The 13,673-nt window shown below is 33.4% G+C and overlaps 1 protein-coding gene across 6 annotated transcripts in view; it reads right to left on the reverse strand.

Annotated features, from left to right (window-relative positions):
- RABGAP1L (RAB GTPase activating protein 1 like) overlaps window positions 1-13,673 on the reverse strand; it is a 754,150-nt gene that overhangs the window by 587,122 nt on the left and 153,355 nt on the right. For all 6 annotated transcript variants that reach the window (XM_053605154.1, XM_053605152.1, XM_053605153.1 and 3 more), the window contains one exon: window positions 2,461-2,602. In XM_053605154.1, the coding sequence (XP_053461129.1) occupies window positions 2,461-2,602 (142 nt within the window). The remainder of the gene's footprint in view (window positions 1-2,460; window positions 2,603-13,673) is intronic.

Genomic DNA, 13,673 nt, shown 5'->3' on the forward strand with positions numbered 1-13,673 from the left:
GATCTTCCATTAAAGAACGTATCTATACAACTTTAAAATCTCATCACACCTAATGTAATCATCATGGGATCATAAAATACCTTTCTAAAACTGGAATGTCATTTAGTAATTTATCATACAAAATGCATGGGAAATTAACTCATGTTTGTTGTCTAACAGACTTCTTTAGAAAAGAATATTTTGATTTCCAGTAGATTTTTCAACAGCCATTTTTTTTACAGAAGTAAATATGACTTATGGCTGACATAATTTAAATATTCTATACCTAAAGGTCCCTGACAAGGTACTAGTTTATCTGCATGTTTGAAATCACTCTAAAACTGCTTTCAAATAGCATTTGAAAGCTCCCTAAACAAATGCTATTTGGAAGAAAGAGTTTCATGTTCTATTTTCACATTATGATATATTACATCCTTCTATCCAAACACTGCAATTTTAGACAGATTCAGAATGTTATCTAACATGTTATGAATGTTATCTAGAATATATAAGATCTAGAATATCTATAAATGTAATTTTTAAAATATTACCTTTTAAACAATTAAAATGAGGTTTTAGGGTGAGAAAGATAAGATTTGAATTGCGTATATATTACTCCTAAGCCCTATGGACTTGAATGATATCTTGAAAATCTTTTAGTCTTTTTCCTCACATGAGTATAAAGATAACAATAATTATTTATCAGGGTTTTAATATGAGTACAATATGAAACTACATGTATTAAATATCCAATACTTTATATGCCACAAACAGATACTTAATATATATTAGTTATCATTCTCCAAAGTAAGTGGAATATATAGAAGTGAGGAATATTTTTTATTAAATTAGAGCAAAAAGCAGAATTATGTGATACTAAATTATATATTATTATTGAATAGCACTTTCTATTCTATTAATTTTGTTCTCTTTATAGTTCCACATACTTTTTATTTCTATAAATAATGGTATTTTTGCATGACATTACCTAAAATCTTGTGTTCAAGATTACCTCCTGGTAGATGCTTTTTACATCTATTTCTTTTCTGAGCACAGGGCTCAATTACATTCCCCAATTGCTCCTACAATTCTTGTTTATCAGGAAAGAATGAGCACATCTTCTAGCTCTGGCCTAAAAATCTCCTGCATGAGATCTCTGTTCTTTTTCCATTCATGTCATCTGGGACGGGGATGACTTGCCAAAGTGTTTTTGGAAGTCTTCTATAGAATACAGTAGACCCATACAATGAAAAATAAAGGTTGAACTCTGTGATCAATAGAACACTGTGGAAGTGATGAGGTATGACTCCAAGGCTAAGAAATGAAAGGCACTGCAGCTTCCACCTTGTGGAAATGCCATCAAATTGTACACTTTTCAATAGTTCACTTTTTGTTGTGTGAATTTTACCTTGCTTTCTAAAAAATGAGTTGCTTATGTGTTTTATTTGCTTGGCTAACTTGACAGAATAATGTCATAACAAGTATGAATGTTAAAATTAAATAGCCTGGGTTGAGATCTCAGCTTTGTCACTTCTAGATGAGTGACCTTAAGCACTCTCTGTGTCTCAGTTTCTTATCCCTAAAACCAAGTTAATGAGTGTATTCATAGGATTGTCAGAATTAAATAAGTTCACACCTTTGAAATACTTAAAATGATTTTAGCATATAGTAAGTATTCAATAAATATTAGTTTAAAATAACTGATTTTTATGACAAAGAAAGGAATTCATCACAGAGAAAGGCTGAGAATTCTAAGATGCTTTCTTATCAAACAGAAGATAAATTCAGAAATTTGCTGTTAATAAATCATTCCCTTAAAGCAGATAATATAAGAGTATAAAGTAAAAATCTATCATTTAGCTCCATTTTCTATAATGAGTTAAGAGCTAAATGATGTGTGATTCTTGTGAGATGGTTAGCATCTTTCAGCAGTGCCCATGTAGTAAACAGAGCAGATATCATGCTAAGACAAAAAAGTGAGCAGTAAGTGGTACAGCAAAACAAAAAACAAATCAGAATTGAATAATGTCAAATGCAAAGTAGTACCTACAACTGAAATTCTAAAAACACAAGAGAATTTGAATTTTCACTACATACTTCAAAAACACTTGAAATAAAATAGGAAAGAAAATCAGTAGTGATGTTGTCAAATTTAAATACTTGCCTAAGGGCACTGGGGACCATACAACAAAGGAACAAAATGAATCAAACTCTCTTTTCCATCTAGCAGAATCTATTTTCTAGCAGACCAGCAGTTCTCAATCTGTGGGTCGCAACCCACAGGAACTGTATTAAAGGGTTGCAGCATTAGGAAGGTTGAGAACCACTAGCCTAAGAGTGGCAGAAACTAGGACTAACCACCACTCACTCCTCCCCACTCTTGCATACACACACACACACACACACACACACACACACCTTTGAAGACATAAGTAAAGCAGCTATATAAACAAAGGAAACCAAATAAGTTCAACTTCTTACCCTCTTCTGCTTCATCCTCCTGGGGTGACAATGGACCCCCTCCACCAGTAGGAGTGACTGGTTCCTCCTTGTCTGACTCTCGCTGTAGACTCACCACCTCATATATTGCATCTCCAGCATTGGTATGACCCTTTCCCTCAGACTGAAAAAGATATAACAATATTTTAAATTTCAGAAATTTAAAGGAAGCACTGAAAGATTTCAATGGTTCATTCAAAAGGGCTGAAAGGAAAAGAAACATATCTGTTACATTTGATCTAGTAAGTCTGAAGTTGAAAAACTTTTTTATTTTTGCAGTTTGAAACTCAGTTTATATGAGACAAGAGTCAGCAAATTTTTTCTGTACAGGGCCAAATGAAGTTGAAAAACTTTAAAGGCATTATTCTTCGCATGATATTCTAAACATAGGTTACTCCAGTATTGTTTTAACCAGTACAATGAAACCTACTAACCATTTTGCAAAAACTCAATTTCTTTTTACCAGAAGAACTTAAGACACTTCAGTCTAGGAAAGATAGATAAGCAAATGATGCTAGATTCGTAAAGCTGACAACGTTACACTGAGGTAGAGATATCGGCTCTACCCATTAAAACTAATTCATGCAAATAAAGGTTTTACCTTATGAACAGTCTGTAGTCTGAATGGACACTTTCATATAGGAGGGAAATTTATGGCAACTATCAATGGGATAAATTGATAGTTCAGAGACCAATTATCAGGGTTAAATTGGTCCCTGTCTCTCTCTCTAGTTTCATCTCACACAGTTTGTTGCTATACTCCAACCAGTGTGGCCTTGTTTCAGCTCCTTGAACCCTTTAAACTCTTTCCCAGCTGAAGGCCTTAGGACATGTTTTTCTCTCTGCCAATACAGGTTTTCTCCTATTCTTGACTAATTTCCAGCCATCTTGAATCCTAACCTCAAATGTTACTACTTCTACAAAGAGGTTTCTAAACCCTCCTCTAAGTTTCCCATCAAAAGATTTTCATTATACCCTGTCCTTCCCCTTTACTGCATTTAATCTAATTACATGTTGTTTTTATATTTATTGATTGAATATTTGTCTCATCCACAAGACAGTAAGCATCATAAGGGCAAGGATGGTGTTGATTTCAAACAGATTATATGATATCTGATACACAGTAGATATTCAATAAATACATGTGAGATAATGACTAGACTAGTGGCAAAATATGGATTTTAAGTTTCATTACTGATCATATGCATAATATTGGACAAACTATGTAACTTTGCCAAGCCATGGTATCTGTATTGATAAAATGGAAACAATACATACTTCAAATTGTTAAGATTAAATATAATGATACTCTGACATCCCAATTACCTACAATAGCTTTTTATTAATTATAATTATGTTTACAGCAAAACATTAGGTTCTAAAAAACACAAAATAAGAATACAGGCATTTTAAAGACATAATTATCTCCAATATGTACGTGTACTACAATCAAGTTATGAAAATATAACTATTTTAATTCACTGTTTTCAAGCATTAATTCTGAATCATATTCAAACTTCAAGCATATTTTCAAAATAACTCAAATAATGAAAACTAAAATTGTCCAGTGCATAAAAAATAGAGAAAAAAAAGACGGCCATGAAAAGTTAAGTGGTCACATTTAAACTAACTAAATTTTCATTACATTTCTATATGCAAGAAACAGAGGCCTGGATCCACTGAATAACCATTGAAAGAATCATATAAAGAGATACAGCAAAAATGAAATACTAACAAAATGTTCAAATAATCCAAAAGATGTCAGGAAGGTGGAGGGAACACAGGAGTGAAAAATAGAAAATAAGCAAAAAATAAATAATAGAAATATCAAATGAATTGAAATATATCAATAGTTATATTAGATATAAATGGCATAAACATATCAATTAAAAGACAGATGTCAGATTATACTAAAAACAAGGCACAACTACATTTTCTCTATAAAAAATATCCAGTTTTGGATATTGGCACAGTGGCTCATGCCAATAATTCTATCACTCTGAAAGGCCAAAGTGGATTGCCTGAGCTTAGGAGTTCAAGACCAGCCTGAGCAAGATCAAGATCCTGTCTCTAAAAATAGCCAGACGTTGCCTTGTCTGGCTATAGGCAGACGCAGCTGCCTTATAGTCCCAGCTACACAGGAGGCTGAGGAAAGAGAATCTCTTAAGCCAAAGAGTTTGAGGTTGCTGTGAACTGTGATGCCCTTGCATTCGACCAAGGATGACAAAGTGAGACCTTATCTCAAACAAATACCACTTTAAGTGTAAAAATATAAGCAGGTTAAAAGTAAAACAAGGGGAAAAGATATACCATGAAAACACTCATCAAAAGAAAGCTAAAATTACTTTATTAATACAAGACAAAATAGACTACCAAACCAAGAAAAAAAAATCACCAGGGACAAAAAAGGGCATTATACAATGTTAAAAAAGATAAATTTAACAAGAACACGTAAGAATAATATAACTTTATGTACCTTAAAAGAAAGTCTCAAGTACATGAAGTAAAAACAGATAGATAATGAAGGAAATAGAAAAACATTGGAGACTTTAACATTCCTCTTTCCATAATTAATAAAAAAATTATACAAAAATTCAGCAAGATATAGAAGAATTGAACATCATCAATCAACAGAATCTGATATTTATACATCACCTCCCTCCAAAAAAATAGCAGCATGCACATTGTTTCTAAATGCACATAGAACATTTACTCAGATAAACCATTTTCTGAATAATGAAAAAATTTTAAAATCTTTAAAAATTGAAATTAGAAAAAATATGTTTAGTTACCATATTAAATTGGGAATCAACAACAAAAATAGGTTTAAAAAATTCCCAAATATTTGGAAATTTAAAAAATGAAAATAAAAATAGAAATCAAAACCACTGAACTACATCTAAAAAATATACATGGGGCAGTTAGAGCTATAAATGCTTATATTACAAAAACAGCATCCAAAAATAAACAATCTGTCCTGGCACCAATAATCAGTGCCAGCCACATACACAGAGGCTGGCAGGTTTGAACCCGGCTTGGGTCTCCCAAACAACAATGACAACTGCAACAACAACAACAAAAACAATAGCCGGGTGTTTTAGCATGCACCTGTGGTCCCAGCTACTTGGGAGGCTGAGGCAAGAGAATCATTTAAGCCCAAGAGTTGGAGGTTGCTGTGAGCTGTGACATTACAGCACTCTACCAAGGGTGACATAGTGAGACGCTGTCTCAAAAAAACAAAACAAAAAAAAAATTAATAATCTCATCATCCACCCTAAGAAGTTAGAAAAAGGATATACAAAAATAAATAAATAAATAAGCAGAAGAAATAAAATAACAGCAGAAATAAAATTAGAGAAAGAAAAATTTTTAAATCAACAAAACCAAAAGGTAGTTCTTCGAAAACATCAATATATTGATAAACCTCCAGCTAAACTGGCAAATATATATATTACCGATATCAGAAATGAAAGAGTACATATCACTACAGGCTCCACAGACATCAAAAGAATAACAAAGGAATACTACTAATAGCCGGATACATATTAATTGGACAACTCAGATTAAATGGACAAATTCCTCAAAAGCCATGAACTACCCACACTTCTCCAGAAATAAACAGACATCCTGAAAAAATTTTATTATCTATTAAACAAATTGAATTTGTAGTTAAAATCTTTCTGAAAATAAAAACTTAAAGTGAGATAGTTTCAATAACAAATTCTACTAAATATATAAAGAAGAAATGACACTAATGCTATAAAAAAACCTTTCAGGAAATTAAAGAGAATACTTCCCAACTCATTGCACAAGGCCACCATTCCTCTGATACAAAAACTAAAGGAATTATTACCAGAAAAGACAACAAATCAAAATCCCTACAAACACAGACAAAACTCCTCAAGTAAATATTAACAAATCAAATCCAGCTATTTTTTATATAAAAATCAATTTCAAATCAAATATATTTCAAATCTATCTATACAAACACACACACACACACACACACACACATATCTATATTTTTAAAAAATCTCAACCAGTGGGATTTATCTAGGGAATGTAAAACTGGTTCAAACTTGGAAACCTCAATCAGCATCATTCACCATATTGTTAGGTGAAAGAAGGGAGAGGGATGGAGATAAAGAAGAGTTTTGGTTAATAGGTACAAAAATGCAGTTAGGTAGAAGGAATAAGTTCTAATATTTGATAGTATAGTAGATAATCACACCTAAAAATAACATTATATATTTCACAACTGCTAAAAGAGAAAACTTGTAATGTTTCCAACACAAAGAAAAGATAACATTTGAGGTGACCAATAACCCAGTTCCCTGATTTGATCATTACATGTTGTATACAGGTATCAAAATATCACACATCCCAATAAAATATATGCAACTATTACATATCAATTAAATTTTTAAAAAAAAGAAAGACCACGTGATCATATCAATTGATATGGAAAATGCATTTTAGAAAATTCTGTATTTGTTCACATTAAAAACTTTCAGTAAACTAGGAATATAAGGAAGCTTCCTCAACCTGATAAAAAGAATGTATGAAAAATACTTAATGGTGAAAGAATGAATGCTTTCCTCCTGAAAGGAATACAAGGGAGTTTCCTCAATCTGATAAAAAGTATTTATGAAAAATACTTCATGGTAAAAGACTGACTGCTTTCCCCCTGAGATGGAGAATAAAGCAAAAATGTGCACTGTCACACTCCTATTGAACATCCTAGTTCTGGCCAGTAAGAAAAGAAAAAGAAAGAAAAGGTACACAGATTGGAAATAAAACTGCTCTTATTCACAAACATTATAATTATCTTTCTTGGGAGTTGACAAACTTTTTGTATGAAGGGCCAGACAGAAAACATTTTAGGCTTTGTAAGCCATAACTACTCAACTTTGTTGTAGCATAAAAGTTTTACAATAGGGGTAAAATATTTATCTGTTGAGCTCCCCATAGAAGCAGAATCTGTACGTCTTTGATCACATATAGAATCTAAATATTGTACCTAGCAATTGAATTTCAAATATAGCATTTTTAATTAAAATAATTTTTATTTCTCATATTCTCATATTTTTAGATAATTAAAAAGTCAATCTCTATTTGTAAAGTAATTTGCCTGGTTCATTTTAGAATTCATTACAGCTTAGCAACATGTAAATATGTAATAGGAGCTTTATCGAATTACATTACAAACATTCATCACACCTAAATAAACTCTAAAACCTTTTTCAAAATGGTATACTATTCATCAAAGACAACATACAATATGCTATCATCACTATTTATAAATCCTCAGAAGCCACTGGTTTAAGTGCCACCTATAAAATGAAGAAAAATGAGGGAAACAGGCCTGGGGTTTTTAATATTGTAAACACTGATGTCTATTAGTCAGAATCTTTAGGGTAGAAAACAGGAATCTGGACTGTAAGGGTCACAAAAATCACTCAACAAAAAAAAAAGCCCAGGACAAGATGGATTCATGGCCTAATTTTATGAAACATACAAAGAACTGATACCATTCCTACTGAAACTATTCCCAAAAATTGAGAGGGGAATTCTAACTTATTCTAAGAGTCCAGTATCAGTCTGATACCAAAACCAGACCAAGACACAAAAAAGGAAAAATACAGACTTGTATCCCTAATGAACATAGCCACAAAAATCCTTAATGAACACTAGCAAAATGAATCCAACAGCATATCAAAAGATAACTGACTATTACCAAGTCCATGATCCAGGTTTTATTCCAGGATCGTTCAACATATGCAAACCAATGAAGGTGATACATCATATAAACAGAATTAAGGACAAAAACCAAATGACCACCTCAATAAATTCAGAAAAAGCACTTGATAAAATCTGACATCCTTCATGACAAAAACCTTCAACAAATTTGGCATAGATGAAACACACTTCAAAATAATAAAGGCCATATACAACAAACGCACACTAAATAGGGAAAAGCTGAAAGCAATGCCTCTAAGAACTGGAATAAGACAAAGTTGCACACTTACACCAATCCTATTCAACACAGTACTGAAAGTCCTAACCAGAGTAATCAGGCAACAGAAAGAAATAATAGACATCCAAATTGAAAAAGAAGAAGTCAAATTATCCTTGTTTGCTCTTAATATGATCTTGTATCTTGAAAATCCTAAAGACCCACCAAAACTCTTAGATTTGACAAGTGAATTCAGTAAAGTTTCAGAATACAAAATCATCATATAGAAATCAGTAGCATTTTGGGTGGTGCCTGTGGCTCAACAAAGTAGGGCGCTGGCCCCATATGCCAGAGTTGGCAGGTTCAGGCCCAGCCCCGGCCAAAAACTGCAAAAAAACAAACAAACAAAGGAAAGAAAGACAAAGAAAGAAAGACAGAGAAAGAAAAGAAAGAAAAGAAAAGAAAAGAAAAGAAAGAAAGAAAGAAAGAAAGAAAGAAAGAAAGAAAGAAAGAAAGAAAGAAAGAAAGAAAGAAAGAAAGAAAGAAAGAAATCAGTAGCATTCTATACAACAATAGTGATCTAGCTGAGAGTCACATAAAGAAGCCAATCTCATTTACAATAACAACAAAAATAAATAAATAATATATCAAGGAATATATTTAAGCCAGGAGGTGAAAGATCTCTACTGGAAAAACTTCCAAACATTGAATGAAAGAAACTATAGAAATCACAAACAAATGAAAAAACATTCCATGCTTATGGATCAGAAGTATTAATATTATTAAAAATAAACATATTGCCCACCTTGGTGTATGTCACACTTTATGGGGGCAAGACATGATTGCAAGAGGGACTTTGCCTAACAATTGCAATCAATGTAACCTGGCTTATTGTACCCTCAATGAATCCCCAACAATAAAAAAATTAATTAATTAATTAAATAAAATAAACATATTGCCCAAAGCAATTTACAAGTTCAGGGCAGTATCTATCAAAATTCCAAGGTCATTTTTCACACAATTATAAAAAAAAAAAAAAATCCTAAAATTCACATAGAACCAAAAAAAGAGCCCAATTAGCCAAAGCAATTCTAAGGAAAAACAACAAAGCTGCTATCACAGTACCTGACTTCAAATTATGCTACAAAGCTATAGTAAGCAAAACAGCATGATACTGCTATAAAAAAATAGATCAAAAGAACAGAATTGAGAACCCAGAAATAAAATCAATACTTTGTAGTGAACTCATCTTTGGCAAAATGGAAAGGACATATACTGTGGAAAGAACAATCTTTACAATAAATGGTGCTAGGAAAACTGGACTGCCATATTCAGAAGAATGAAACCAGATCCCTATCTTTCACTATATACAAAAATTAACTCAAGAATATTAAATGTTTACATGTAAGACCTGAAACTATAAAAATACTAGAAGAAAACATAGGAAAAACTCTTCTGGACAGTAATCTCAGCAAAGAATTTGTAACTAAGACCTAAAAAGCACAGCAACAATACCAAAAATAGACAAATGAGACTTAATTAAACTACAAAGATTCTGCACAGTAAAAGAAATAATCAACAGAGTGAACAGACAACCTGCAGGATGAGAGTACACATTTGCAAATTATGCACCCAACATGGGCCTTATATTAAGAATGTGCAAGGAACTCAATTAATTCAACAACAACAAAAACAAATAATATCATTAAAAAGTGGGCAAAAGGCATGAATAGACATTATTCAAAAGAAATTTACAAATGACCGACAGGTATATGAAAAAAATGGGGCGGCACCTGTGGCTCAGTCGGTAGGGCACTGGCCCCATATACCGAGGGTGGCAGGTTTAAACCCGGCCCCGGCAGAACTGCAACAAAAAAATAGCCGGGTGTGGTGGCGTGCGCCTGGAGTCCCAGCTACTCGGGAGGCTGAGGCAAGAGAATCGCTTAAGCCCAGGAGTTGGAGGTTGCTGTGAGCTGTGTGATGCCATGGCACTCTACCGAGGGCCATAAAGTGAAACTCTGTCTCTACAAAAAAAGAAAAAAACGCTCAACATCACTAACCATCAGAAAATGCAAATTAAAACCACAATGAGATATCATCTTACACTAAGTCAGAACAGCTTAAAAAAAAGACACAAAATAACAAATATTGGCAAGGATATCAAGAAAACAGAACACTTACACATTGTTGGTGACAGTATAAATTAGTATAACCTCTATGGAAAACCATATGTAGATTTCTCAAAGAACTAAAAATAGAACTATCATTTGATCCAGCAATCCTACTATTGGTAGATACACAGGAAAAGAAATCATTATATAAAAAAGATGCCTGCACTTATGTTTATCACAGCATTATTCATAATAGCTAAGATATGAAATCAAACTAAGTGTCCATCAATCAAAGACTGGCTAATGAAAATGTGGTATCTAAATACAATGGAATCCTACTCAGCCAAAAAAAAAAAAAATACTAGAATCCTACAATCCTACCTTTTGCAGCAACATGAATGGAAGTGGAGGCCACTACCTTAAGTGCAACAAATCAGACACAGAAAGACAACACTGCATGCTCTCACTTATACGTGGGAGGTAAATAAGGTGTAACAACTAATTTCACGAACTTCCCACCATATGATTAAGTTGGCAGCACTACACAACTCAGTAAGATTTCATAACCTTGTTACCTCAGTGTCTCACAGTAGTGCTCCTGTCAACATGTGGCATTGTCTTGCTGAATGGCATTCATTGTTGTTTCATGTTTTTATGTGCCATCCTGAGAATGCAAGAGCTTGAATTACAGGAACAAACAAACAAATTTCTACTTAAACTTGGCAAGAGTAGATATGAAATCAGGGAGATGTTAGCCCAAGTTTATGGGGATAATGCCTTGAAGAAAATGGCAGTGTACAAATGGATTAAACATTTCTCTGAGGAGAAAGTGTCACTGATGAAAAGAGCTCAGGGTGGCCAGTAACAAGAAGAATTGACAAAAACATTACAAAAATTCTTCAAATTGCACACCAAAAATCATCAACTGACTATTAGAAAAGCATAGCAGACCAAGTAGACATCGATAAAGAAAACAGGAAAATCTTTTCCCCCCTTAGGAAAACAATTTTATTTTTAATGTTTTGAGGTCACTAAGAGCTATTTCTAAAAATGGACTGCTTGGTTAGTTTCCTTTTTTAATTTTCAGTGTTTTTCTTTAATGCCTTGTGGGCAAGAACATTTGTATTGCTAGCTGCATAGCTCCTTCACAATAATGTTTCCTATACAATACTCTCAGGACACCATACAAAGCCCATAAATTACAACTGAAAATCCTGGCATGAGAAAGGTGTAGCTTTTGCATCAACGACAATGCACCAGCTCACACAGCATTGTCTGTGAGAAATTTCTCAGCCATTAAATAAATACCTGTATTGGAGCATCCTCCTTACTCATCTACCTGATCTGGCCCCCAATGACTTTTTTCTTTCCCCAAAGATAAAGGAAATAGTGCAAGGAAGACATTTTGTTGACATTCAGGACATCAAGGATAACATGACAAGAGCACTGACGACATTTTGATGACATTCAGGACATCAAGGGTAACATGACAATAGCTCTTATGGCCATCCAAAATTGCTTTGAAGGGTGGTCTAGGCATTGGCATCGGTGCATAGCTTCCCAAGGGGAGTACTTTGAAGGTGACTGTACTGATATTCCACAGTGGGGTATGTAGCACTTTTTTTAGGATGAGTTCATGAACTTAATTATCAGACCTCATAACATGGAAATATGGTTATAAAGTGAAGAATGATAAACAATGGAGACTCAAGGGTGAGGGGATGGGTACATGATGAGGAATTACTTAATGAGTACAATACACATTATTCAGGTGATGGATACTCTAAAGCCTTGCTTCACCACTATGCAATCTATCCATGTAACAAAATTATAATTGTACCCCATAAGTTCATACAAATTTTGAAAATTAAATTAAAAATAAAAGGTCACAAGTGATTCTGATGCATAGCTGACTTGAGAACTATTTCCTACAAGACCTCTTGTTTTTAACAAAAATGTGTATTAAATCATATAACAGAATTAGATATTGTCACCCAGCCATGGATAGATAAAATCACATGAAAAAAAAAAAAAAACCTTTCCAAGCAGATTTGCCTCTGCACAGGTGTCAGTAAAGAAAGCCAATACTAATCACAAGTGCTAAGTTAGCAAAAAAAAAAAAAAATTTTAATGTCTTCCACAGGCTTTTATTTACCCACAACCTTGTACATTTTCATCTTTCTGCAATTAGAAGTTATTCTTATTTTTCATTTACTCTTAAAAATATTTACTGGCTGATTATACTTTAAACAGACTGAAATCAACATTCACTTTCAAAAGGGAATTTTCCTTTTATGCTTTTTAACTTCTACACAGTTGATAAAATGCTTTTCTCCAACTTAAAGGACTGCTAAGATATCCAAAAGCAAAGAAGAGATTTGGAGGAGAGGGCAAAAGTACATTTGATATTTTAATGCTAAAACCATGGTTAGCACAGAGCCCAACAGCCTAAAAGAGGCCTGTGGTAGGAAAAAAGCACAAAAACAGGCAACTACTTCTACCTCCAGGATGGCTACTCACGTTCTTCTGGAGAAGAATGAAAAAGTAACTCACCTTCCTGTAGTAAAGGTCAAGTCAGAGGATCTTCTGAGAACAGGTAAGACTGTTAGAACCTCATGTCCTAACCTGAAACCTATCCTTTTCTTAGAGGCAAGCTTCCTCCCTTCCAACTATCCCTTGCCTAAAAACAAAACACAGGAAAATGGTGTTTGGGGAACAGATTTATCAAAGAAAAAGCTTTTCCTCCCACTTAACATAACACCTACGGTCTCAATTCTGTCTCCAGGATTGTTAACTCCTTTCAATTCTTTCAAATTCTCCCTCCTCTCTTGTTTCTTAAACTTCTCTCTTTTCTGAATCCAAATTCTATTCTAAGACAGACACAAAAGGCAAGTATTTAGAACAACGTTTAACACACAGAAAATGCTACAGAAGTATTACTAACTGTTGTTTCGTGAGGTTAGTTGATATAATAATTTATTTTTTTTTTTGAAGTTTTTTTTTTTTTTTTGGCGGGGGCTAGGTTTGAACTCACCACCTCCGGTATATGGGGCCGGTGCCCTACTCCTTTGAGCCACAGACACCACCCAATATAACACTTTAAGACATGAGAGACTCTACCAGGAAGT

Source organism: Nycticebus coucang, chromosome 10 (assembly GCF_027406575.1).
Source record: "Nycticebus coucang isolate mNycCou1 chromosome 10, mNycCou1.pri, whole genome shotgun sequence".
NCBI classification, from domain to species: Eukaryota; Metazoa; Chordata; class Mammalia; order Primates; family Lorisidae; genus Nycticebus; species Nycticebus coucang.